At 45.0% G+C, this 24,948-nt stretch overlaps 1 protein-coding gene across 2 annotated transcripts in view; it reads right to left on the bottom strand.

Moving 5' to 3' along the window:
* Window positions 1-24,948, bottom strand: part of LOC122935982 (putative deoxyribonuclease tatdn3-A) — a 33,235-nt gene that overhangs the window by 7,359 nt on the left and 928 nt on the right. Inside the window, exons 2-9 of one of the 2 annotated variants that reach the window (XM_044291955.1) lie at window positions 21,258-21,290; window positions 19,596-19,669; window positions 16,637-16,718; window positions 15,908-15,970; window positions 15,189-15,298; window positions 12,341-12,396; window positions 5,751-5,863; window positions 2,836-2,916 (exon numbers count right to left, since the gene is read on the bottom strand). In XM_044291955.1, coding sequence (XP_044147890.1) covers window positions 2,836-2,916; window positions 5,751-5,863; window positions 12,341-12,396; window positions 15,189-15,298; window positions 15,908-15,970; window positions 16,637-16,718; window positions 19,596-19,669; window positions 21,258-21,290 — 612 coding nt within the window. The remainder of the gene's footprint in view (window positions 1-2,835; window positions 2,917-5,750; window positions 5,864-12,340; window positions 12,397-15,188; window positions 15,299-15,907; window positions 15,971-16,636; window positions 16,719-19,595; window positions 19,670-21,257; window positions 21,291-24,948) is intronic. The other variant, XM_044291956.1, reaches the window with a different exon arrangement.

Raw genomic sequence — 24,948 nt, 5'->3', positions numbered from 1 at the left:
CAGAATATGGCGATGCAAAAAAAATTTTTTTTTCCAAGTTTTAGATTTTTTTTAAAACCAGTAAAACATAAAAAAAACAACATACACTACTCACAAAAAGTAAGGGATATTTGGCTTGTGGGTGAAATTTCAGGATGAACCTAAATGCACTATTAGGCCTCTTTCACACGGACGTTCCGAATTTGCTCCGGATGCGTCGCGTGTGCATTGTGGGAAACCCACACGAGTAGGCAAGCAATTGCAGTCAGTTTTGACTGCGATGGTGTTGCGTTGTTCAGTTTTTATCACGCGGGTGCAATGCGTTTTGCACGCGCGTGATAAAAAACTGATTGTGGTACCCAGACCAGAACCCGGACTTCTTCACTGAAGTTCAGGTTTGGGTTAGGTGTTCTGTAGATATTATTATTTTCCCTTATAACATGGTTATAAGGGAAAATAATAGTATTCTTAATACAGAATGCTTGCTAAAATGTCGATTGACGGGTTAAAAAATAAAATAAATTAACTCACCTCATCCACTTGTTCGCGCAGCCAGCTTCATCTTCTTTCAGGACCTGCAAAAGGACCTGCGCTGACATCACCGCGCTCACCACGTGATTACGTCATCAAAAGTCCTTTTGCAGGTCCTGAAAAAAGAAGAAAGAAGACGATGCCGGCTGCGCGAACAAGTGGATGAGGTGAGTTAATTTATTTTCTTTTTTAACCCCTCAATCGACATTTTAGCAAGCATTCTGTATTAAGAATGCTATTATTTTCCCTTATAACCATGTTATAAGGGAAAATAATACAGTGAATAGACTTTAATAGGGTCCAGGGTTGCCCATCCCTATCATCTCCTAGCAACCATGTGTGAAAATCGCACCGTATCCGCACTTGCTTGCGGATGCTTGCGATTTTCACGCAGCCCCATTCACTTCTATGGGGCCTGCATTGCGTGAAAAACGCAGAAAATCACCGCTCATCTGCACAGCCCCCATTGAAGTGAATGGGTCCGGATTCAGTGCGGTTGCAACGCGTTCACCTCACGCATTGCACCCGTGCAGAATTCTCGCCCATGTGAACTTAATGTGACCTTCTCTAAACTTCTGAATGCACATGTCCAACTATTCAGTGTTTTAGTACTTTTTGCACAACTTACTGTTCTCTAACAAGAAATTTAACGGCAAGATTCACAACAGGTTATTGACCCATGAATCGCACAATAAATTTCCTGGTTCAATTAGAATTGGTATTTAAACAGTCCTCCTCATCATGCTGTTCACATTTTGACATCATGAGACCAATACGACACCCAACAATTGATCAACAGTACAAGGATGTTCTCAGACGGAAGTGGCCACTGAGCTTAGAGTGTCACAGAGTGTCATCAGCAGATTGCAACAGAGATACTGGAAGAGAGTCACAGAAACGCATATAAGTGGATGTCCTTCACTGATGACCGCTTCATTGTGAACAAAGTTCAAGTTGAATGCCACACAACTCCAGGCACATTTAAGGGAGGTGAGAGATACCCAAGTGTCACGTCAGACCATTCTAAACCGTTTACATTAGGGTGGTCTGCGTGCTAGACGACCTGCAAGGGTACCTGACCACAGGTGTCATCATCTTGGGTGGGCCAGGGAGCATCTACGCTGGACGAAGGACCAGTGGGCCTCAGTACTGTTCACTAATGAAAGTTGATTCAGGCTGAGCAGAAATGATGGCCGCCAGCGATGTTGGAGACGTCAAGGAGAGCGCTATGCATCAGCCACTGTTGTTACCAGAGGAGCCTGTGGTGGTGGATGTGTTACAGTTTGGGTCTACTCCATAAAGAACTGCCCTACACTTTGTGAATGGTACAGTGACAAGACCATACTACTTGAATAACATCATTAATACAGTCATTGTGCCTCTACATGAACAATACAGGCCTAATTTTATCTTCATGGACAACAATGCGCCAGCTCATTGAGGTCGCATCATTAGGGAATGGCTGCTGGAGCTGGGGGACCTCAAATGGAGTGGCCTGCACTTTCTTCAGACTTGAATCCCATTGAAAACCTATGGGATCAGCTGAGTCGCTGAGTAGAGGCTCGTAACTCTGTACCACAGAACCTCAATGACCTGAGGGCCGCCATTCAAGAAGAGTAGGATGCCATGCCTCAGCAGACAATAAGTCAACTTGTGAACAGCAGGAGACGTCGTTGTCAATCTGTAATTGATGCTGAAGGCCACATGACAAGTTTTTGAGACACTGACATTTTGTGGGGGTATACCCAGCACTGGTGTCGGCTTTTGGTTCAATAAATTGTTTGAGATGAGGAAATCACCATTGCTGCTTCTACTTAAATGTCCTACTTTCATGATATAATATCACTGTAGTGTCAACCTTTTAAATTTTCAATAAATTTCACCCGAAAGCCAAATACCCTAACTTTTTGTGAGTAGTGTGAATATGTTATAAGCTGTAAGAGTAATGACCAGCAGAAGAAAAAAAAGTCATGTCTTCTACTCCTGACCACTGCCCAGCACACCTGCTATCAAACCAGTCTTTATACCAGGGATCAGCAACCTTCGGCACTCCAGCTGTGGCGAAACTACAACTCCCAGCATGCACACCTTCTTGGCTGTTCTCAGAACTCCCAGAGAAGTGAATGGAGCATGCTGGGAGTCGTAGTTTCACCACAGCTGGAATGTCGTTGGTTGCTGATCCCTGCTTTAGACCGTCCTGTCCCCAGCAGTCTACACATTCAGTGCCTGTCATCATCTCTTTACTGTATCCTCCTCATCTCTATAGTGCTATTTAGTGCTGTCCTCCAGGATCTATACTGACAGCAGTCATGGCAGCCTTCATACCTGTCTGTCAGGTCCGAGCGCCGGGGAATCGGTCTCCAAGCAGATGTTCTCTAGTGGGATCTGTCTTATCAACTTTTCTCTCTGGAGTTTGTGCAAAATAATTCAGAATAAAATCAGTTCACTACAATAGACATCAAAGCTATCTATCTATCTATCTATCTAGAAAAGTCCAAAGCTTGTGAGCAGCACAGCAGAAACTGGTTGAAAGTGGGTGACAGTGGCTTATGGAGCGGTCCAATCTGCAAAAAATTATAAATAAAAAATATCCACAGCACTTCCATAAGTAAAATCAATGTAGATTTATTCACCAACGTTGAATCGATCTCATATCTATCTATCTAATATAACTGATCTACCTTTCTGTACTTTTCTGTACTGTTGTGCTGCCGGCCAGTTGTTTGAAGGGGCCCCGGTGTTCTTGTGAGTGCAGCGTCCTCCTCAATGTTTAATTGCCGGCTGTCTCTTAGGCCTCTTTCACACGTGCGGGAAAATGTGCGATTTTTCCCCGCAAGTGCAAAGCATTTTAATGCATTTTGCACGCGCGTGAGAAAATTCGGCATGTGGTACCCAGACCCGAACCCGGACTTCTTCACTGAAGTTTGGGTTTCGGTTAGGCATTCTGTAGATTTGATTATTTTCCCTTATAACATGGTTATACTCTACTTGGGACGTTAACTTGGTGCTGGACCTATTTTTAACTTGGGAAGATAATAATCTTCTCCCTCTGAAGTTATTGTCCTTTAAGTTAACCATGTTATTATGTCTAATATCTTTTAAATGTGTTTCGGACGTCCGAGCTTTAGACATATCTCGTAGGCAATTTCTACCATAAGGAGTTCAGTTTTCTATTGTCTGTCGTACCAAAACTAATACCTCTTCTGTTTTCTACCCCGCTTTCCCTCTACAAGAAAAGCTTTGTGTGGTCCGGTGCCTAATATCCTAGGAACATAGAACTTTACCTCTAAGGAGCCCATCTGTATCCCAACTCCTCATTTCATATTGCAGACCCCATCTACCAGTGTCATCGGCAACCCTAGCTAGATGGGTTTCTCGAACTATGTCCTTAGCAGGGGTGGACACTTCTCTTTTTGGGGCGCACTCCACTATTGTCCACAAAAATTAGACAATCTGGAGGATCAGACATTCTAAAGTCGGCCAACTGGGCCTCAGAATCTACATTTAATACCTTTTATTTCCGACCTGATCCACACGTTTCCACAGTATTATTTCAGTAACCATTAGTTGGTATCTATAGTTATTGTTAGAATTATTATTATTATATTATAGAGCATTATCTTTGAACTTGCATAATGGAGTCTCCTGCCTTGATATAAAATTGAAGATTTTCCTAGTTTTAATGAAGGAAAATATAGATTTTATGAAATACAGGAGGCGAATATTATCCCACCCTACTGACCCGACCCTTGTTTTTATTGTTTTTGTCTCCTCTCTATTAGTCTGAAACATCTTTCATGCTAATGACTGTTCTTCAACGGGTCATCAAATTCTACTACAATCTCCAACTAGTGTTATTACCATGGATGTTTACGTTTTCTTCACGCATCCTGTAAGGCTACTTTCACACTTGCGGCAGGACGGATCCGGCAGGCTGGTCTCCCTGTCAGATCCGTCCTTCCGCTGTTTCGTCGTATCGCCGCTCCGTCCCCATTGACTATAATGGGGGCGGCGATACGGTGCAGTTCGCGGTCAGAGACCGGCGGACTAAAAAGTCGGACATGCAAGACTTTTAGTCCGGCGGCCTTTTGCCGTGCACTGCCGTACTGCGCCGGAGCGCCACCCCCATTATAGTCAATGGGAACGGAGCAGCGGTCCGGCGATACGGCAAAACAGCGGAAGGACAGATCCGACAGGGAGACCAGCCTGCCGGATCCGTCCTGCTGCAAGTGTGAAAGTAGGCTTAGGCTAGGTCTACATGACGACATTTGTCGCGCGACATTTTGTTGCACCAATGTCGCGCGACAATTTTTATAATGGCAGTCTATGGTGTCGCACTGCAACATGCGACATGCTGCGACTGCAACGCGACAGTCGCAGAAAATCCATTCAAGATGGATTTTTCTGCGACTGTCGCGTCGCAGTCGCAACATGTCGCATGTTGTAGTGCGACACCATAGACTGCCATTATAAAAATTGTCGCGCGACATTAGTGCAACAAAATGTCGCGCGACAACTGTTGCGCCCTATCTGTCGCACGACTTTTTGTTGCGCGACAAATGTCGTTGTGTAGACCTAGCCTTATCCTTCACCATCTCATCAAGAAAGAAGGACGTTCACATGATTGATTAGACCTTATATGACCTATGCTGCCTGTTTGTGAACACTGATTTACATATCTTATGTACATTTTTCTGTTTTACATTGTTAACTGTTTGCTGCTGGGAGTAAAAAAGAAAGATCTTAAAGCATAATGTTCATCTCCTGCCTTTCATAAAATCTATATTTTACCTTCATTTAAAACTAGGAAAATCTTCAATTTATCTCTACTCAGGAGCGAGACCCCTGCTGATCCTGAAAATAAGTTATCAATATCTGTAGCCCGAACAACCCCTTTAAAAATGTAAGTGCAGGCGCAGCTATCAGTGGTTCTCCGCATGTGGCGGATCGGGTATCAGCACCCTAATAAAACAAACTCCTGATTGAAGGTCAGTATCCGGGTGCACAATGTTCACTCTGATGTCAGGTCATCTTACATCATACTGGAGGATAGTTCTAGACAATTTACCAATCAGCGTAGATACGACCTTACATAGAAGGGTGAACGTCTGCTGCCATTAGGGCAGGTATATAACGATATCTGGTCAGTACAATTATAACCTGATATATGGAGGCCCTTACCTAGATTACGGTATTATACTGTCTGCTTCTAAGAGGTCAATGTATATAGAATCACTTACCTGATCGTTATTTGCGACTGCTGGCGGAAAGGAGAAGAAATATCCGGCCTGTGCTCCCTCCAAAGCAACTGAGGGGCGACCGGCGAAATTGTGCAGTAAAACCTTCTGAGCACCTGAAATGCACAATACGCATAAAAGTCACCCCAATTTAAAGGGGACTTCCCTACAAATCATTATACTATCCACACATTAAGGCTCCATTCACATGTCCACAATTTCGTTCCGCATTTTGCGGAACGGAATTGCGGACCCATTCATTCCTATGGGGCAGCATGATGTGCTGCCCAGACACGGAATTGCGGATTCGCACTTCCGTTCTGCAAAAAAATAGAACATGTCCTATTCTTGTCCGCAATTGCGGACAAGAACAGGCATATTCTATTAGTGCCGGCAACGCACATTGCCGCTTTCCGTGTTTTGCGGCTCCGCGGCTCCGTGGATCCGCAAAACGCGTTGCGGACGTGTGAATTGAGCCTTCAAGGAGTTTTCCAGGGAAGTACCGCATTTTTCGCCTCATAAGATGCACTTTCCCCCCCCCAAAAGTGGGGGGTAAATGCCCCTGCGCCTTATGGGGCGAATGCTTCCATTTTACAACGCAGTCTGCTTCCCACTTTATGAATGAAGCAGGCGGAGCAGGAGCGCGACGTCAGTGAGTGACGTTACTGCTGCCGTCCGCTCTGCCTGCTATGGAAGCTTGTTCGTAAGTGCTGTACGGATACAGGGGAACAGGGGAGAGCGCAGCGTTAGTTAAACTTAATAACAGGATAAGGATTAATGTTAATAAATACTGCGGTGAACGGCGGGGCCCGGTGTAAGAGTACAGTGACTGCACCGGGCCCCGCCCCTAGTTCCGGACTCCAGCCCCTCCTCTCTCCCGGCTCATACATCGCAGACTGCGTTGTAAAATGGAAGCATTCGCCCCATAAGGCGCAGGGGCAGGGGCCCGGTGTATTGGGGGACACTGTTATGAGTGGAATCTGTGGATGACACATATATAGCAGTGTCATCCACAGTTCCCCCCCTTAACAGTGCCATCCACAGATTCCCCACCCCATAACAATACCATCCACAGATCCCCCATAACAGTGCCATCCATAGGTCCCCCATAACAGTGTCATCCACAGATCACCCACATGACAGTGCGTCATCCACAGATCCCCCATAATAGTGTCATGCACAGACCACCATTAATTCAAAACCCACCAAAAGCACACCCTTTGGTTAAAAATTATTTTTTCTTATTTTCCTCCTCAAAAACCTAGGTGCATCTTATAGGGCGAAAAATACGGTATTTGTATTTTTTTCAAAGGGGCCAGAAAATATAAAAAATAAAAACTATTACTAACGTCCACTGAACTGGTACTGCTGCCATCGGGAGATCAGGAATATGTGCTTTATTTTTTAACCCTTTCTGACCAGTTTCTAAAATAATAGTTTCTCTCCCTGGAAAAAACAGTTAAGGCCTTATGCACATGACTGTGTGCATTCTGCATTTTTCTACTAGAAAAGACTATTCTTGTCCAAAAAATGCAGAACGGACATACGGATAACATCTATTTGCTGTCTATTTTTGTTTTGCAGACCTTCAGAAATGAAGGCGATCCACAAACAATGTGGGTCGGAAGCGGATCCAAAATACGACCTTGTGCATGAGGCCTGAACAAATCAGTAGTTAAAGATATTAACACCTTCAAGACCTTGGACAAGAATGCTTGTCCTAACTTTCAGGTACTTCAGGCACTAGGATGAGCATTCTCATCCTGCAGCACACAGGGTCAGGATAGTGACAACAGCTGTTACAGACTGCCGATTGGTCACAACACCTATGACAGAGACAGTCACAGCTGTCCCCGTCTGACGATCGCTGTGATTGGTCAGTCAATCCAGACTGACCAATCACAGCTAAAGGCGCCTATTTCAACTCCGATCTCCTCGGGTGATGGAGGGCCATAGTAGAAAAAGCACAAAATCTTGACGAAATATGGAAAAAATGGTTACTATAGGGCTGGACACGTGTTAATTTTTTAATTTTTTTTCTTTCTCTGTCCCCCCTCTTCCCCAAGGGTGGTGGGTGGGTATTAAATAAAGGGGATTGGTAAGGGGGGGGGGGGGGGGAATAAATATTTGTAATTTTAATCATTACTTTTTTCATTGTTAAAGTTGATGTGTTTCGGGTACAAATGTATATGTCCCTATGAAATTGAAATAAAAAGATAATTTTAAAAAAAAACCCAAAAAAATCTTTTCTCAGTTCTGTCATTACTGTGACAGTGCTGAGGAGATCGAGAGTGTGTGCTACACCCTCAGCAGTCCACTCCTAATTGCTGAGGAGATCGCAGCTGCAGCCTGACATCCCCCCTTGCAGCGCTGAGGAGATCGCAGCTGCAGCCTGACATCCCCCCTTGCAGCGCTGAGGAGATCGCAGCTGCAGCCTGACATCCCCCCTTGCAGCGCTGAGGAGATCGCAGCTGCAGCCTGACATCCCCCCTTGCAGCGCTGAGGAGATCGCAGCTGCAGCCTGACATCCCCCCTTGCAGCGCTGAGGAGATCGCAGCTGCAGCCTGACATCCCCCCTTGCAGCGCTGAGGAGATCACAGCTGCAGCCTGACATCCCCCCTCCCTTGCAGCGCTGAGGAGATCGCAGCTGCAGCCTGACACCCCCCCCCCCTTTGCAGCGCTGAGGAGATCGGAGCTGTCTCCAGTGCGGAGGAGATCGGAGCTGCAGCCTGACATCCCCCCCCTTGCAGCGCTGAGGAGATCGCAGCTGCAGCCTGACATCCCCCCTTGCAGTGCTGAGGAGATCGGAGCTGTGGAAAGCCTGTCCTTCCCCCTCAGCTGCAGAGTTAACCCCCTTCAGTCCCCCTCACACATCTATAGCCCTTCATTACAGCTCCCTTATGTTTGGGGAGTGGTGCCTGCCCTTCCCCCTACTTTCACACTCACGTTTGGTGCGGATCCATCATGCATCTGCACAGACTGATCCGCACTGATAATACAACCGCATGCATCCATTTAGAACGGATCCGTTTGCATTATTCTTTAAAAAAAAAGTCTAAGTCAAAATGGATCGGTCCTGACTTACACTGAAAGTCAATGGGGGACGGATCCGTTTTCAATTACACCATATTGTGTCAGTGAGAACACAGTTAACCCCATCAGACACCAATACCCCTTCCCTAGTGCAGTGTGACCTGTGAATAAAAGGGAGAAAGCTGTAAGTGTATTACAGTGAGTAATACACTTACAGCCAATCCATTATAATACAGAAGAATTGTCATGCATTGTAAAGGAGATCAGACCCCCAAAAGTTTGTCCCAGAGGGGGACAAAAAAAAGTGAAAAAAATAAAAGTTTTACAAAAAAAATGTTAAAGTTTCAAGAAAAAAAAAAGCATCCTTTTCCCAAAATAAAAAAAAAAAAAAATTGTAATAAATAGGGAAAAAAAGAAAAGTAGACATATTAAGTATCACCATATATCCATGTCGACCGGCTCTATAAAAATGCCACATGACCTAACCTCTCAGGTGAACACTGAAAAAAATAAAAACGGTGTAAAAAAAGCCATTTTTTGTCACCTTACATCACAAAAAGTGTAATACCAAGCGATCAAAAAGTCATATGCACCCTAAAATAGTACCAATCAACCGGCATCTCATACCGAGAAAAAAATGAGCCCCTACATAAGACAGTTGCCCAAAATAAAAAAACAAAAAAAAAACTATGGCTTTCAGAATATGGAGACACTAAAAAAATCTTTTTTTTTTAAGAAATGCTTTTTTATGTAAAACTGAAACAAACAACCCAAAAATGTAGTCATATTTGTTTTTTTCGCGTCCGTAACAACCTGCTCTATACAAATACCACATGATCTAACCTGTCAGATAAACATTGTAAATAACAAAAAATACAAACGGTGCCAAAACAGCTATTTTTTGGTTACCTTGCCTCACAAAAAGTGTAATATAGAGCAACCAAAAATCATATGTACCCTAAAATAGTACCAACAAAACTGCCACCTAATCCCGTAGTTTCCAAAGTGGGGTCATTTTTTTTACCCTAAGTTCAGACCTGAGCGTTTTACAGCGCGTTCCTACGCGCTGTAAAACGCTCAACACAGAGAAACCAATGATTCCCTATGGGAATGGTTCTCACCTGGGCGTTTTACAGCGCGTACGATCGCGCTGTAAAACGCCCGACGCTCAAACAAGTTCTTGAGCTTTTTTTTGGGCGTTTGTCGCGCGTTCCCGCACATAGATATTCGGGAACGCGCGACAATGTGTGCACGCCTGTCTCTGTATGCGCGATTGTAAACGCCCGTACAATCGCGCATACAGAGAGCTCGTTTCAGAACGCTCAGGTCTGAACCCCCTGTTAGAGTTTCTACTCTAGGGGTGCATCAGGGGGTCTTTAAATGTGACATGTCAGCCTAAAATTATCCCAGTGAAATCTGCCTTCCAAAAACCATATGGTGTTCCTTTCCTTCTGTGCCCTGCTGTGTGCCCGTACAGCAGTTTACGACCACATATGGAGTGTTTCTGTAGACTACTGAATCAGGGCAATAAATATTGAGTTTTAATTGGCTGTTAACCCTTGCTTTATTAGCAGAAAAAATTTATTAAAATGGAAAATCTGCCCAAAAAAGTGAAATTCTGAAATTTCATCTACATTTTCCTTCAATTCTTGTGGAACACCTAAAAGGTTAACAAAGATTGTAAAATCAGTTTTAAATACCTTGAGGGGTGTAGTTTCTAAAATAGGGCCATTTATGGGTGGTTGTAAGCCACACAAAGTGACTTCAGACCTGACTTAAAAAGTGGGTTTTGAAAATTTTCTGAAAATGTTCAAGATTTGCTTCTAAACTTCTAAGCCTTCTAACGTCCCAAAAAAATAAAATGTAATTTACAAAATAATCCATACATGAAGTAGACATATGAGAAATGTAAAGTAATAAATATTTTAGGAGGTATCACTATCTGTTTTAAAAGCAATGAAATTGAAATTTTTAAAATTGTGAATTTTTCAACATTTTTGGTAAATTTTGAATTTGTTTCTAAATAAAAATGAAATATTTTGAATCAAATTTACCAGTGTCATGAAGTACAATATGTGATGAGAAAACAGTGTCAGAATGGCCTGGATAAGTAAAAGCGTTTTAAAGTTATCATCACATAAAGTGAAACATGTCAGATTTGCAAAAAATGGCCTGGGCAGGGTCCTTAAGGGGTTAAAGTGAATTTACTGTTTTGTTGTGGTGACCATTCTGTCCAAACGGTGAGTGCAGCCATATTGGTTGCCAAAATGGGTCAAGTGTGCATGTATTGGGGGGAGGCTGGATATATATCATCACCTTTAGGCCTCATGCACACGACCGTTGTGTGCATCCGTGTCCGTTGTTCTGTTTTTCGTGATTTTCTGCGGACCCATTGACTTTCAATGGGTCCGTTGAAAACTCGGCTAATGCACCGTTTGTCATCCGCGTCTGTGATCAGTGGTTCCAGTCCGTCAAAAAAATATAACCTGTCCTATTATTTTCGCGGAAAACGGTTGGCGGACCCATTCAAGTCAATGGGACCGCTAAAAAACACGGAGGCACACAAGATTGTCATCCGCGTCCGTTTTTTTTCCTATCATTTGCATGGCAAACCTGTCTTAGATTTTTTTTTACTTTCCTTTATGTCTGGTGATCCTCCAAAAATAAAGGAAGACACACGGAAACAAAAACGGATCACGGAACAACGGAACCCCATTTTGCGGAACGGAACACAACAACGGTCGTGTGCATGAAGCCTAAGAAAGAGGAGCTTAGGAATGTCCATTAATTTGATGCTGTGCTTTCCTTAAAGGGAGTCTGTCACCAGATTGTGACCTTATAGACCGCTTACATAGCGCTCTAGCATAGCAGTCTATGATTCTAATGGTACCTTTGATGTGTGCTTCTGAAGTTCCCCCAAGGCAAAAACGGACTTTTATTCAAGGGATCGCAAGTGCCCAGGGCGGGGTTCACCTTGTTGGAGCCCAGGCTGTTCTGCCTCTTTTCGCCATATCCCCGCCCCAGCCTCTTCCTCTGCCCGCCCCACTCTTCCTTTGCGTCCTCCTTCTCTGCAGCCGAATCCCGCGCCTGCGCTATCCATTGCTTGGCCGGGGCATGCGCACTGCGATGCCCATTGTGGGTGTATCTGGTCCGCCTCCTCGCCGCTGTTTCTCGCCGTTGGCCGGCGCATGCGTAGTAGCTACTGCGATGCCATGACCACAATGGGCATCGCAGTGCGCATGCCCCGGTCAAGCAATGGATAGCGCAGGCGCGGGATCCGGCTGCAGAGAAAGAGGACGCAAAGGAAGAGCGGGGCGGGCAGAGGAAGAGGCTGGGGCGGGGATATGGCGAAAAGAGGCAGAACAGCCTGGGCTCCAACAAGGTGAACCCCGCCCTGGGCACTTGCGATCCCTTGAATAAAAGTCTGTTTTTGCCTTGGGGGAACTTCAGAAGCACACATCAAAGGTACCATTAGAATCATAGACTGCTATGCTAGAGCGCTATGTAAGCGGTCTATAAGGTCACAATCTGGTGACAGACTCCCTTTAAAATGTTCCTACCTTGTTCCTTAAGAAAAGCCATCGTCTGTCTTCCAGCTGAACGAGAATGGACATTTCTGTTGAAAGAAAGATATTTAGGCATTAAGAATTTAAATAGATATTCCGGTTAGATTAAGTTATCCCCTAGCCACAGGATAGGGGATAACCATTAGATCGTTGGGGGTCCTACCTCTGGGACTCCCACTGATCACGAGAACAGGGGCCCCGTACCCCCTGAAATGAACAGAGGGACCAGTCGGACATGCGTGTGGACGCTCCATTCATTTCTATGGGAATTCCAGCTATAGCCGAGTGTTGTGGATGGGGGAATAACTTAATCTAACCGGAATACCCCTTTTAAAGGCAATGTTCTGACAGATACGATGATGGTCAGGAGATTGAGGAAGGGGTCCTGCTGCTGGGACCCCCCACCCTCCACTGTTGACAATCAAGTTGAGAGGAGACAATCCATCAGAAGGAAAGACTGAATGCTTTGGAATTACTCTCCATCAAATTATCCTATAATAATAATACTATCTGTATCTTTAAAGGGGTATTCCAGGATACTGATGGCCTGTCTTCAGGATAGGGCATCAATATCAGACTGATGGGGGTCCGACACTCAGTACCTCCAGCACCAGAATTACACAGCTTTGCCCATTGTGTAGTGGACGGAGCTGGTAACTCACTAATTCACTTCAATGGAAGCAGTGTTGCCGTTACCACTACATACAGACGTGGACAAAATTGTTGGTACCCTTTGGTCAATGAAAGAAAAAGTCACAATGGTCACAGAAATAACTTTAATCTGACAAAAGTAATAATAAATTAAAATTCTATAAATGTTAACCAATGAAAGTCAGACATTGTTTTTCAACCATGCTTCAACAGAATTATGTAAAAAAATAAACTCATGAAACAGGCATGGACAAAAATGATGGTACCCCTAACTTAATATTTTGTTGCGCAACCTTTTGAGGCAATCACTGCAATCAAACGCTTCCTGTAACTGTCAATGAGACATCTGCACCTCTCAGCAGGTATTTTGGCCCACTCCTCATGAGCAAACTGCTCCAGTTGTGTCCGGTTTGAAGGGTGCCTTTTCCAGACTGCATGTTTCAGCTCCTTCCAAAGATGCTCAATAGGATTGAGGTCAGGGCTCATAGAAGGCCACTTTAGAATAGTCCAATTTTTTCCTCTTAGCCATTCTTGGGTGTTTTTAGCGGTGTGTTTTGGGTCATTGTCCTGTTGCAAGACCCATGACCTGCGACTGAGACCAAGCTTTCTGACACTGGCTAGTACATTTCTCTCTAGAATTCCTTGATAGTCTTGAGATTTCATTGTACCCTGCACAGATTCAAGACACCCTGTGCCAGACGCAGCAAAGCAGCCCCAGAACATAACAGAGCCTCCTCCATGTTTCACAGTAGGGACAGTGTTCTTTTCTTGATATGCTTCATTTTTTCGTCTGTGAACATACAGCTGATGTGCCTTGGCAAAAACTTCGATTTTTGTCTCATCTGTCCACAGGACATTCTCCCAGAAGCTTTGTGGCTTGTCAACATGTAGTTTGGCATATTCCAGTCTTGCTTTTTTATGATTCGTTTTCAACAATGGTGTCCTCCTTGGTCGTCTCCCATGTAGTCCACTTTGGCTCAAACAACGACGGATGGTGCGATCTGACACTGATGTTCCTTGAGCATGAAGTTCACCTTGAATCTCTTTAGAAGTCTTTCTAGGCTCTTTTGTTACCATTCGGATTATCCGTCTCTTAGATTTGTCATCAATTTTCCTCCTGCGGCCACGTCCAGGGAGGTTGGCTACAGTCCCATGGATCTTAAACTTATGAATAATATGTGCAACTGTACTCACAGGAACATCTAGTTGCTTGGAGATGGTCTTATAGCCTTTACCTTTAACATGCTTGTCTATAATTTTCTTTCTGATCTCTTGAGACAGCTCTTTCCTTTGCTTCCTCTGGTCCATGTCGAGTGTGGTACACACCATATCACCAAACAACACAGTGATTACCTGGAGCCATATATATAGGCCCAATGGCTGATTACAAGGTTGTAGACACCTGTGATGCTAATTAGTGGACACACCTTGAATTAACATGTCCCTTTGGTCACATTATGTTCTGTGTTTTCTAGGGGTACCATCATTTTTGTCCATGCCTGTTTCATGAGTTTATTTTTTTACATAATTCTGTTGAAGCATGGTTGAAAAACAATGTCTGACTTTCATTGGTTAACATTTATAGAATTTTAATTTATTATTACTTTTGTCAGATTAAAGTTATTTCTGTGACCATTGTGACTTTTTCTTTCATTGACCAAAGGGTACCAACAATTTTGTCCACGTCTGTATCTGTGTAGTTCTGGCACCGGAGCTAAAGATAGTGTCGAGCCCCCATCAATCTGATATTGATACCCTATCCAGGGGTGGGCAACCTGCAGCATTCCAGGAATTGTGAAATTACAATTCCCAGCATGTTCCATTTATTTCTATGAGAGTTCTGAGAAGAGCAGAGCAAATATGCATGCTGGGAGTTGTAGTTTGACAACAGCTGGAGTGCCGCAGGTTACCCACCTACCAAGGCAATCAAAATCCTGGAATACCCCTTTAAGGAGTATTCCCACCTTATCCACAGGATATGCCATAAATGTCTGATAGAGATGGGGACCAAATCTATCTCCACAACAGGAGTCCCCTGACTTCCCATATGTGAGATGGCCACTGGCTGCCTCATCCAGACAGATGGTAAATGGGGAGATGGGCATGCATACCCCGACTCTCCCAATTCACTTCTGTGGGAGTCACACTTAGCTCAGATGAAGCGCTTGCACTGGCTCTGCTGTATACTGACACGGGTAAGTCCAATTGTTTTGCAATGTCGAGTTGCATCTGAAAAACCTTCAGCTGCTCTTCTCTCTCTTTGGCGGTGGGAGTGAGCCAGGGCGTGAAGTCCAACCCAATCTGTACAGGGGAGAGAGAATAATATGGATAAATAACTTAATAAGTTAATGTGCGCTCCTTCTTATTTCCTGATACATCCCGACACTGAGCCCCCCACTAATTGCTAGAATGGAGGGGATCTCCCAAGAGCTGTTGACTGTACATAGAAATTCAGGATGGGCTCCAACTTCCTATTGAGAGCGCTGCCAAATGTACTACTCCTTCATTAAAGTCAGTATCCACCACAACATTTTTATGTCCAAAAATTCAGATTCATTTTCAGAATTTATCTGCATTGAGGGGTTCTTACTATTCCGTCTGCTTGCAGCCACCACTAGGGGGAGCTCACTTCATATGAATTTATACAGCTAGTATTGCAGTTACTGTATACATTAGAGATCGGTTTGCAGTGAGCTCCCCCTACTGGTGACTGAAGGTAGCAACTATAACAGAGTCAAAAGCCTGGTGTGTAATCAGTAATGTCAGCGAAGGCTACATTGTAGGGAAAAATGTAATCATTTATTTTTTGAAAGATGGGGACATTTCTCTGTGTAACTGACGATCAATTATTCTCAACTACTGTTCTTCTTTCACTCTGAACACAAAAAAAATAAAAAATTTAACCCTTACTTCTCCAATGCCGACGAGGTGGTCTTTGTACTTTTCAAACTTTTCAAGAGCAGGTTCCAGGTCCTTCAATAAAATCCATGGGTTAAAAAGTAAAAAAATAAATAAAATAAAGTTAAATCTATTGTAATAGTACATCCAGATAACCTGACATATCACATATTGGAGGGTTTTCAGTCTCCATTGACTTTTATGGGGGGAAAAGAGGGATCCATACAGTTTCTAAAGGAACATACTTTCTGCGTCAAGCCCTATAGGAGGCGGGTATTTCCTGCTTCATTGCTGCGGATTTCACCTCTTACAATGCAAAGGGTGAAATCTGCAACAGAATTCTGCAGTGTGTGAACATGGATTACCGTCCGCACATGTGAAAATTGGCGCTCTCTGCATTCACTGTAACAGCAAGACTTCAGTGGACATTATCACCATGAGGCATTTCATCAGTCTTATCCCATTCATTACAGGTGTCCTATGTGGGCTCCATCAGTCAAGAACACTCTACACATTGGTGAAGTCTGTGACCTCGGACCACTAGATTTCTAGAATAAAAGGGCTCTGTCGTTGGTCTCTTTGACACTGTTGCTCCAGGTCTGATGCTGACCAATTTGGAGACCTTCTGCACGGCACCACCAGGCATCAACACTTTTCATTATTTGCATTTTGCAGGAAAAGATGGAAACTGAGGCTTTTTTTTTTTATGCAAAGATACGTGATCAAGGTCTAGCTGCTTACCTGCAGTGTCACACTGCGATACCCTTCTGCTTTACTCTGGATAGGATGCACGCCAAAACACGGCATAACATAATTGGGGTACCTGGAAATGGAAAATATCTAAATATTTCTGTGTAATAAATATCTAGGTTATAACACACACTAATGGGGGGTCTGGCGATCTGCAGGCGATGGCAAGTAAATCCAGTTGGAGATTAAAAGTTCAGTTTTGGCAGGAACAGCTAACCATCTAATGTGTCTGGGGTTTTACTAGCCTCTCATCAGACCTCAGAGCAGACCCCCTCAATCAGATCCCTATTCTTCATCAGACCTCAGATCAGAACCTCAGTCCTCATCAGACCCCAAAATCAGACACCCAAGCTCCATCAGCCTCAGATCAAACCGCCCAACCTCCATCAGCCTCAGACCAGACCCCCAACCTCCATCAGCCTCAGACCAGACCCCCAACCTCCATCAGCCTCAGACCAGACCCCCAACCTCCATCAGCCTCAGACCAGACCTCCAACCTCCATCAGCCTCAGACCAGACCCCCAACCTCCATCACCCTCAGATCAGCCTCCAATCAGACTCAGATCAGACCTCCAATCAGCCTAAGTATGGACCCCCCAGCCCCATCAGCCTCAGATCAGACACCCATCAGACTTAGATCAGCTCTCCATCAGACCCCCCAGCTCCCATCAGACTACAAAAAAAATAAAAATAAACGTACCTTTCTTGCTGTGGACGGAGCTGCAGATCCAGGACTCACTGCTCCCGGCATCTCTTCTTCCGGGTCCTGCTGTGCACTGTGACCTGATGTCGCACAGCACATAGTGCACAGTGGGACCCAGAAGAAGACCAGGGAGGGTGAGTACAGCCATTGTAGTGCTGCCCTCACCAACCCGTGCCTCCCACATGCTTATGACCGCTTCCACAAAACCTGTCCTAATCACACAGGACAATAAGTTACTTCACAACACTGAGCTAAAGAGCTGCCTCATCCTCCTCTCTGCTCTGCTTGTCAGGGATTATGATCCTGAATACAGCTGAGAAGATCTTCAGTTGAATCTCTATAGGAATGGAGTCCATGAGGAGACATGAAGTACAGAGAGAACGGATAGGACAGACTGTGGTAATGGAGACTGCATACAAGAGCCGCTGCTCATTATCCACATCCCCACCTCCTCTAAATGATAGATATTAGAAGCCACCGCTGGTTCTGTGACCTGTATAATACACTCATTAAGAAAATAAAACCACTGAAAATATTACCTCATTATAAATATATTCCCAAATACCTTTCATTAGTTATAATGGTACATTTTGTCATTAGGAGAAATTAAATGGCCGCCGTCCTATTAGTGCATACAGAACCTGTCCTAATCACACAGGAGGACAAGTTACTTCACAACACTGAGCTAAAGAGCTGCCTCATCCTCCTCTCTGATCTGCTTGTCAGGGATTACGATCCTAAATACAGCTGATAAGATCTTAAGCTGAATCTCTGTAGTAATGGAGACATGAAGTAGATGGTGGGGATGTGGCTAATGAGCAGTAGCACTCGTATGCAGCCTCCATTACCACAGTCTGTCCTGTCCGTGCTCTCTGTACTTCATGCCTCTTCATGAACGCCATTCCTACAGAGATTCAGCTGAAGATCTTTTCAGCTCTATTCAGGATCATGATTCCTGACAAACAAAGCAGAGATGAGGATGAGGCAGCTCTTTAGTTCAGTGTTGTGAAGTTACTTGTCCTGCTGTGTGATTAGGACAGGTTTTGTGTGCATTAATAGGACAGCGGCCATTTTATTTCTTCTAATGATTGCTCCCCAGACAAAATGAGCCATTATTACAACTAATGAAATGTATTTGGGAATATATTTATAATAAAGTAATATTTAAGCATTTTCAGTATTTTTTTTTTCTTAATTCCCGGTGAACCCCTTTAAAGAGGAGCTGTCACCTCTCCTGACATGTCTGTTTTTATTAACTACTCTTATTCCCCGTGTAATAACAATTCTGGAGTATCTATTCTTATGACTCTATGCTGTGCCATTCCTTTGTTATTCCTACTAGACGTTATGAATTCATTGCTAGCAGGTACAGGTGGGTGCTACCAGTTGGGGGGGTGTCCTTGCACAGTCTGACATTGGCAGCACTGATTGGACAGAGTCAGATGCACTTTACATTTAGAGTAGTATACTCATCTACCTCCAGCAGTCCCATAGAGAAAGAATAGCGCCACAGTGGCCACGCGCAAACCTGACCTTTCTTTCATTTGGTGGAACAGGACCCCCTTTCTAGTGATCTGTGGTGGGGACCCCCATCGATCAGATGTTTATCCCCCTATCCTGTGCATTAGGCCTCATGCACACGACCGTTATTTTTGGTCTGCATCTGAGCCGCAATTTTTGCGGCTTGGATGCAGACCTATTCACTTCAATGTGGCCGCAAAAGATGCGGACAGCACTCCGTGTGCTGTCCGCATCCGGTGCTCCGTTCCGTGGTCAGCAGAAAAAATATAACCTGTCCTATTCTTGTCCGTTTTGCGGACAAGAATAGGCAGTTATATCAATGGCTCTCCGTGCCGTTCCGCAAATTACGGAACGCACACGGACGCCATCCGTGTTTTGCGGACAGCAAAACACACAGCGGTCATGTGCATGAGGCCTAAAGGATACATTAATAACTTTGCACCACCCCTTTAAATCCAGTCAAGGCAATCCTCTTTGAGACACCAGCAGCACACATCTCTCTCCTGTCCTGACCGTTTGCTACAATGTATCAGTGAAGGTAAAATGTATCAGTTTGGAGTCCAGAATATTTAGCTCACATTATTATTATATCTACACAGTATTCGGTCTATACAAGATTTCAACTACTGGATGTGAATCGTGTTTCCATTCATTGACAAGCAGAAATCAGAAACACGGTGAAGACTTGAAAAAAAAAAGTTTTGATTGCTAAGACAAGAAACGAACCTCTCTGAAAGACGCAGAAGACTTTCCAGCTCTCCAGCGTGTTCTGTCACCGATACAAGAGCCTGGACTCCTGCCTGGAAAAGACAGCAATCCAGAAAACTGAGCTCTTAAAGGGCTACTCCACTTTTAGCAAATAAATGTTATACTTTGTATAATTCAGAGTTAGGCCTCATGCACACGACCGTTGTGTGCATCCGTGGCCGTTGTGCCGTTTTCCGTTTTTTTTGCGGACCCATTGACTTTCAATGGGTCCGTGGAAAAATCGGAAACTGCACCGTTTGGCAGCCGCATCCGTGATCCATTTTTCCTGGCCGTGAAAAAAATATGACCTGTCCTATTTTTTTCACGGCCAACGGTTCACGGACCCATTCAAGTCAATGGGTCCGTGAAAATCACGGATGCACACAAGATTGTCATCCGTGTCTGTGATTCGTGTCCGTTTTTTCCTATCATTTCAATGGCAAACTTGACTTAGATTTTTTTTTCATTTTTCATGTCCGTGGATCCTCCAAAAAACAAGGAAGACCCACGGACGAAAAAACGGTCACGGATCACGGACCAACGGAACCCCGTTTTGCGGACAGTGAAAAAATACTGTCGTGTGCATGAGGCCTTATACAATTTTCCAGTATAATTTATGTATCGATTCCTCCCATTTTAAAACAATCTCTGCTTGCTGTCACTGAATAGTAACCGCTGTTGGATAAATGAACATGTAGATGCATGGCTCTGATAACTGCACTGTAACGTGCCATGCTCCAATGGAAACAATCAACAAAGGTTCCTATAGAAAAAACAGCAAGCAGAGATTTTGAAAAACCATTAGGCATTGATGCAGAAAGTATATTTAAAAATGGTCTAACTTTTTATTATAATTTTTAATAATAATATTTTTATTATTTAAAGGGGTTGTCCAGGTTCAGAGCTGAACCCGGACATACCTCCATTTTCACCCAGGCAGCCCCCCTGACTTGAGCATCGGAGCAGTTTACGGTAATTTCACACTTGCGGCAGGACGGATCTGACAGGCTGTTCACCATGTCGGATCCGTCCTGCCGCTATTTCGCCGTGCCGCCGCTCCGTCCCCATTGACTATAATAGGGACGGGGGCAGAGTTCCGGCGCAGCACGGTGAGAGGCCGCCAGACTAAAAAGTCAGACATGCAGTACTTTTAGTCCGGCGGCCTCTCGCTGTGCACCGCCGTGCTGCACTGGAGCTCCGCCCCCGTCCCCATTATAGTCAATGGGGACGGAGCGGCGGTCCGGCATCAGAGCGAAATAGCGTCAGGACGGATCCGACATGGTGAACAGCCTGTTGGATCCGTCCTGCCGCTAGTGTGAAAGTAGCCTTATGCTCCAATGCTCTCCTTTGCCCTGCACTAAATCGCGCAGGGCAAAGGCATTTTTAGGAGTTCCGGTGACGAACTGGGCTCTCCATGAGGCTGCCAGGAAGCCCGGTGACGTCACCGGCACTGATGGGCGGGCTTTAGCGCTGCCCTAGTCAGTAAACAAAAGTGAAACTCATAAATAGAAGAAAGCGTCTAAAGTATATTGAAAAATTGCATAACTTTTTATTATGCAACAAAAATAATATTTATTTGCTGAAAATTGAATAACCCTTTAAATACAAAAAATGAAAAAAAAAAACACAGGCTCTACCTACCTTTCTTGATCTTTCCAGTATATCCGCTGTATCCTGCAAATGCAAATACTTGTGTTAGGATATCAAAGTCAGGCAGGGGCAGCTCCCACCTCTGGACCCGCACGTATATTCAGAACGGGCTCCTGAAATGAAGGAGTGCGCACCGCTCATGTGCTGCCACCCTCCACTTACCGCTATAAGGCTGGTTTCACACGGGCGTTGCGGGAAAAGGTGCGGGTGCATTGCGGGAACATGCGCGATTGTCCCGCGCGAGTGCAAAACATTGTAATGCGTTTTGCACTCGCGTGAGAAAAATCGCACATGTTTGGTACCCAAACTCGAACTTCTTCACTGAAGTTCGGGCTTGGGATCGGTGTTCTGAAGATTGTATTATTTTCCCTTATAACATGGTTATAAGGGGAAATAATAGCATTCTGAATACAGAATGCATAGTAAAACAGCGCTGGAGGAGTTAAAAATAATAATAATAATAATTTAACTCACCTTAATCCACTTGATCGCGCAGCCGACATCTTTTCCGTCTCTTTCTTTGCTGATTGCAGTCAAAGGACCTGTGGTGACGTCACTCCGGTCATCACATGATCTTTTACCATGGTGATGGATCATGTGATGACCGGAGTGACGTCACCACAGGTCCTGTTCCTGCACACAGCACAGAAGAAGACAGAAGAGAAGCCGGCTGCGCGATCAAGTGGATTAAGGTGAGTTACATTTTTTTTTTTTTTTTTTTTAACGCCTCCAGCGCTATTGTACTATGCATTCTGTATTCAGAATGCTATTATTTTCCCTTATAACCATGTTATAAGGTAAAATAATAATGATCGGGTCTCCATCCCAATCGTCTCCTAGCAACCGTGAGTGAAAATCGCACCGTATCCGCACTTGCTTGCGGATGCTTGCGATTTTCACGCAGCTCCATTCACTTCTATGGGGCCTGCGCTGCGTGGAAAACGCACAATATAGAACATGCTGCGATTTACACGCAACGCACAAGTGATGCGTGAAAATCACCGCTCATGTGCACAGCCCCATAGAAATGAATGGGTCCGGATTCAGTGAGGGTGCAATGCATTCACATCACGCATTGCACCCGCGCGGAATACTCGCCCGTGTGAAAGGGGTCTAAGACTTCCACTCCCATAGCAGTGAATGGAGAGAACCCTCGCACCTGCACTTCGAGGGCCTGATCTGCAGATAGGTGAGGGTCTCAGAGGTGGGATCTGCACCTATCTGACTTTAAAGGCATATCCTAGCCACCCCTTTAAGTGTATATAGGTTTACTGGATCATTTTCTGGCTTCAAATAAATACGTGACCATCGTGAACGAACTCGCACGGCCAGAGGGATGAATGACAAGGACGCCTGCAGTGACCTCTCAGCTTCTGGGACATTAATGAGAACACGGACAATGGATCAGATCTGCGATATTTCATATTTATTTTCCTCTCAGCTTTTCCTTAGGCCTCATGCACAAGAACGTATTTTCTTTCCGTGTCAGTTCCGTTTTTTTTTTTCGCAGACCATATACGGAACCATTCATTTCAATGGGTCCGCAAAAAAGACGCAAGGTACTCTGTGTGCATTCCGTTTCCGTATGTCTGTATTTCCGTTCCGCACGTGTTACTTATGGATTTTGACGCAAATTTGCTCCAGATCTCACCCGTTGCATTACAAAGGGTGAAATCAGCACTGAAGATCTGCACAAACAATTGACATGCTACGGATTTAAAAAAAAACTTCACCGCAGGTCGATTTCTGCACCATGTACCGTACATGTCATGAAAGTCACGGATAAGTTACTGGATAAGGCTACATCCACACAGTGCATATTATTCACAGCTTTTCTGCATGGATTTTTTAGTGCAAAATCCGCAGCCTAAGGCCTCCTGTGCGCCCCGTGGGCATGCTGCGGGCCGCAATGCACGAACACCGACCGTGGGGCAGCTGCAGCGGATCGCAAAAAGATAGGACATGTTCTATTTTTTTGCGGAACGGAAGTACAGGACGAAACCCCACAGAAGCACTCTGTAGTGCTCCCGCAGGGTTCCATTCCGTATCTCCGGATTTGTGGACCCATTGAAGTGAATAGGTCAGCATCCATGATGCGGAATGCCCACGGAACTGCGCCCGTGTATTGCGGATCGGCAAATACGGTCCGCAATACGGCAACGGGCAGCACACGTTCGTGTGCAGGAGGCCTTATACGGTACCAGCTAAGTAGATGAGATTTTCAGATCTCACGTACACGGTGCAGAAATCTGCTGCACGGAAGTTGACCTGCGGTGTGTATGTCAAGAAGCAGAAGATAGGTCAAGTCCTATCTTCAGTCGTATCTTGCATACATTGCGGACCGTAAATGGCGGGTCCGCAATGTACGGGCACTGGTCATGCGCACTCCGTGCTATGGATGATGCGGACCCTTTGGGGGAGATTTAGTAAAACTGGTGCAAAGGAAAAGTGGCTTAGTTGATCATAGCAACCAATCAGAGGGAGTCTTTTATTTTCCAAAAATCAAAGGTGGAATCTGATTGGTTGCACCAGTTTTAATAAATCTCCTCCAATGGGTCTGCATCATCCGAAACATGGAGCGCACACGACCAGTGCCTGTACATTGCGGACCCGCCGTTTACGGTCCGCAATGTATGCAAGATACGACTGAAGATAGGACGTCACCTATCTTCTGCAGAGTGGAGGTACGGATCGGACGCCCAGGGAAACACTACGAGGCGCTTCCATGGGCTTTCTGGCCCGCGCCTCTGCACCACAAAAAGATAGAATATGTTTAATCTTTGGGTGTATGTTACGGATCGCGGACCCATTCAAGTCAATGGGTCCACATCTGCAGCCTGGAGGGCACGCGCCCAGTGCCCGTGCACTGCGGACCACAGAACGGGCGCGGAGCTATTACGCTCGTGGGCAGGAGCCCTAACACATGTGGATATTGGTGCGGAAATGCAGTGAAAACCCGTTGCTCGGCGGCGCCTGTATTGCGGCCTGCAAACAGCGGGTCTGCAATATATGGGCAGCGGCCGTTTGTGCACCGCATCACGGATGTGGACCCATTCACTTCTGTGGGGTTTCTGTCCGTGCCTCCGCACAGCAAAAAAAGTAGCGCATGCTCTACTTTTGTGCGGTGCGGACCATTGGACGCGGATCACGGACTTCATTCAAGTGAATGCGTCATGCGTCCACATACGGCGGACCTATATTCGGTGCCCGTGCATTGCGGACCGAAATTTGCGATCCACAGCACAGGCCTGGCCGGCACATGTTCGTGTGGATGAGCCCTTAGTCATGCAGTTTTTATAAGGCACCTGCATGATTTTTTTGTTTTGTTTTTTACAAGTGGGGAAGATTTATCAAACTGGTTTTAGGGCTCACGCACATGAACGTATGTATTTTGCGGTCCGCAAAAAATACGGATGACGTGTGCATACCGTATTTTGCAAAACGGAACAGCTGACCCCTAATAGAACAGTCCTATCCTTGTCCGTAATGTGTAATTGCGGAAAGGAGATACGGAAACCGAATGCACACGGGGTAATTTACATTTTTTTTGGGTGGACCTATTGAAATGAATGGTTCCACATACGGTCCACAAATAAAACGGAACGGACATGGAAACGAAGTATGTTTGCATGCATGAGCCATTAAGTACTCTTGCACGGGCACCATCCGTGCGGCTGCCGCA

The sequence above is a fragment of the Bufo gargarizans genome, chromosome 4 (assembly GCF_014858855.1).
Source record: "Bufo gargarizans isolate SCDJY-AF-19 chromosome 4, ASM1485885v1, whole genome shotgun sequence".
NCBI classification, from domain to species: Eukaryota; Metazoa; Chordata; class Amphibia; order Anura; family Bufonidae; genus Bufo; species Bufo gargarizans.
Note: the sequence above shows the minus strand (reverse complement) of the source record. Positions and strands in the feature narration are given on the sequence as shown.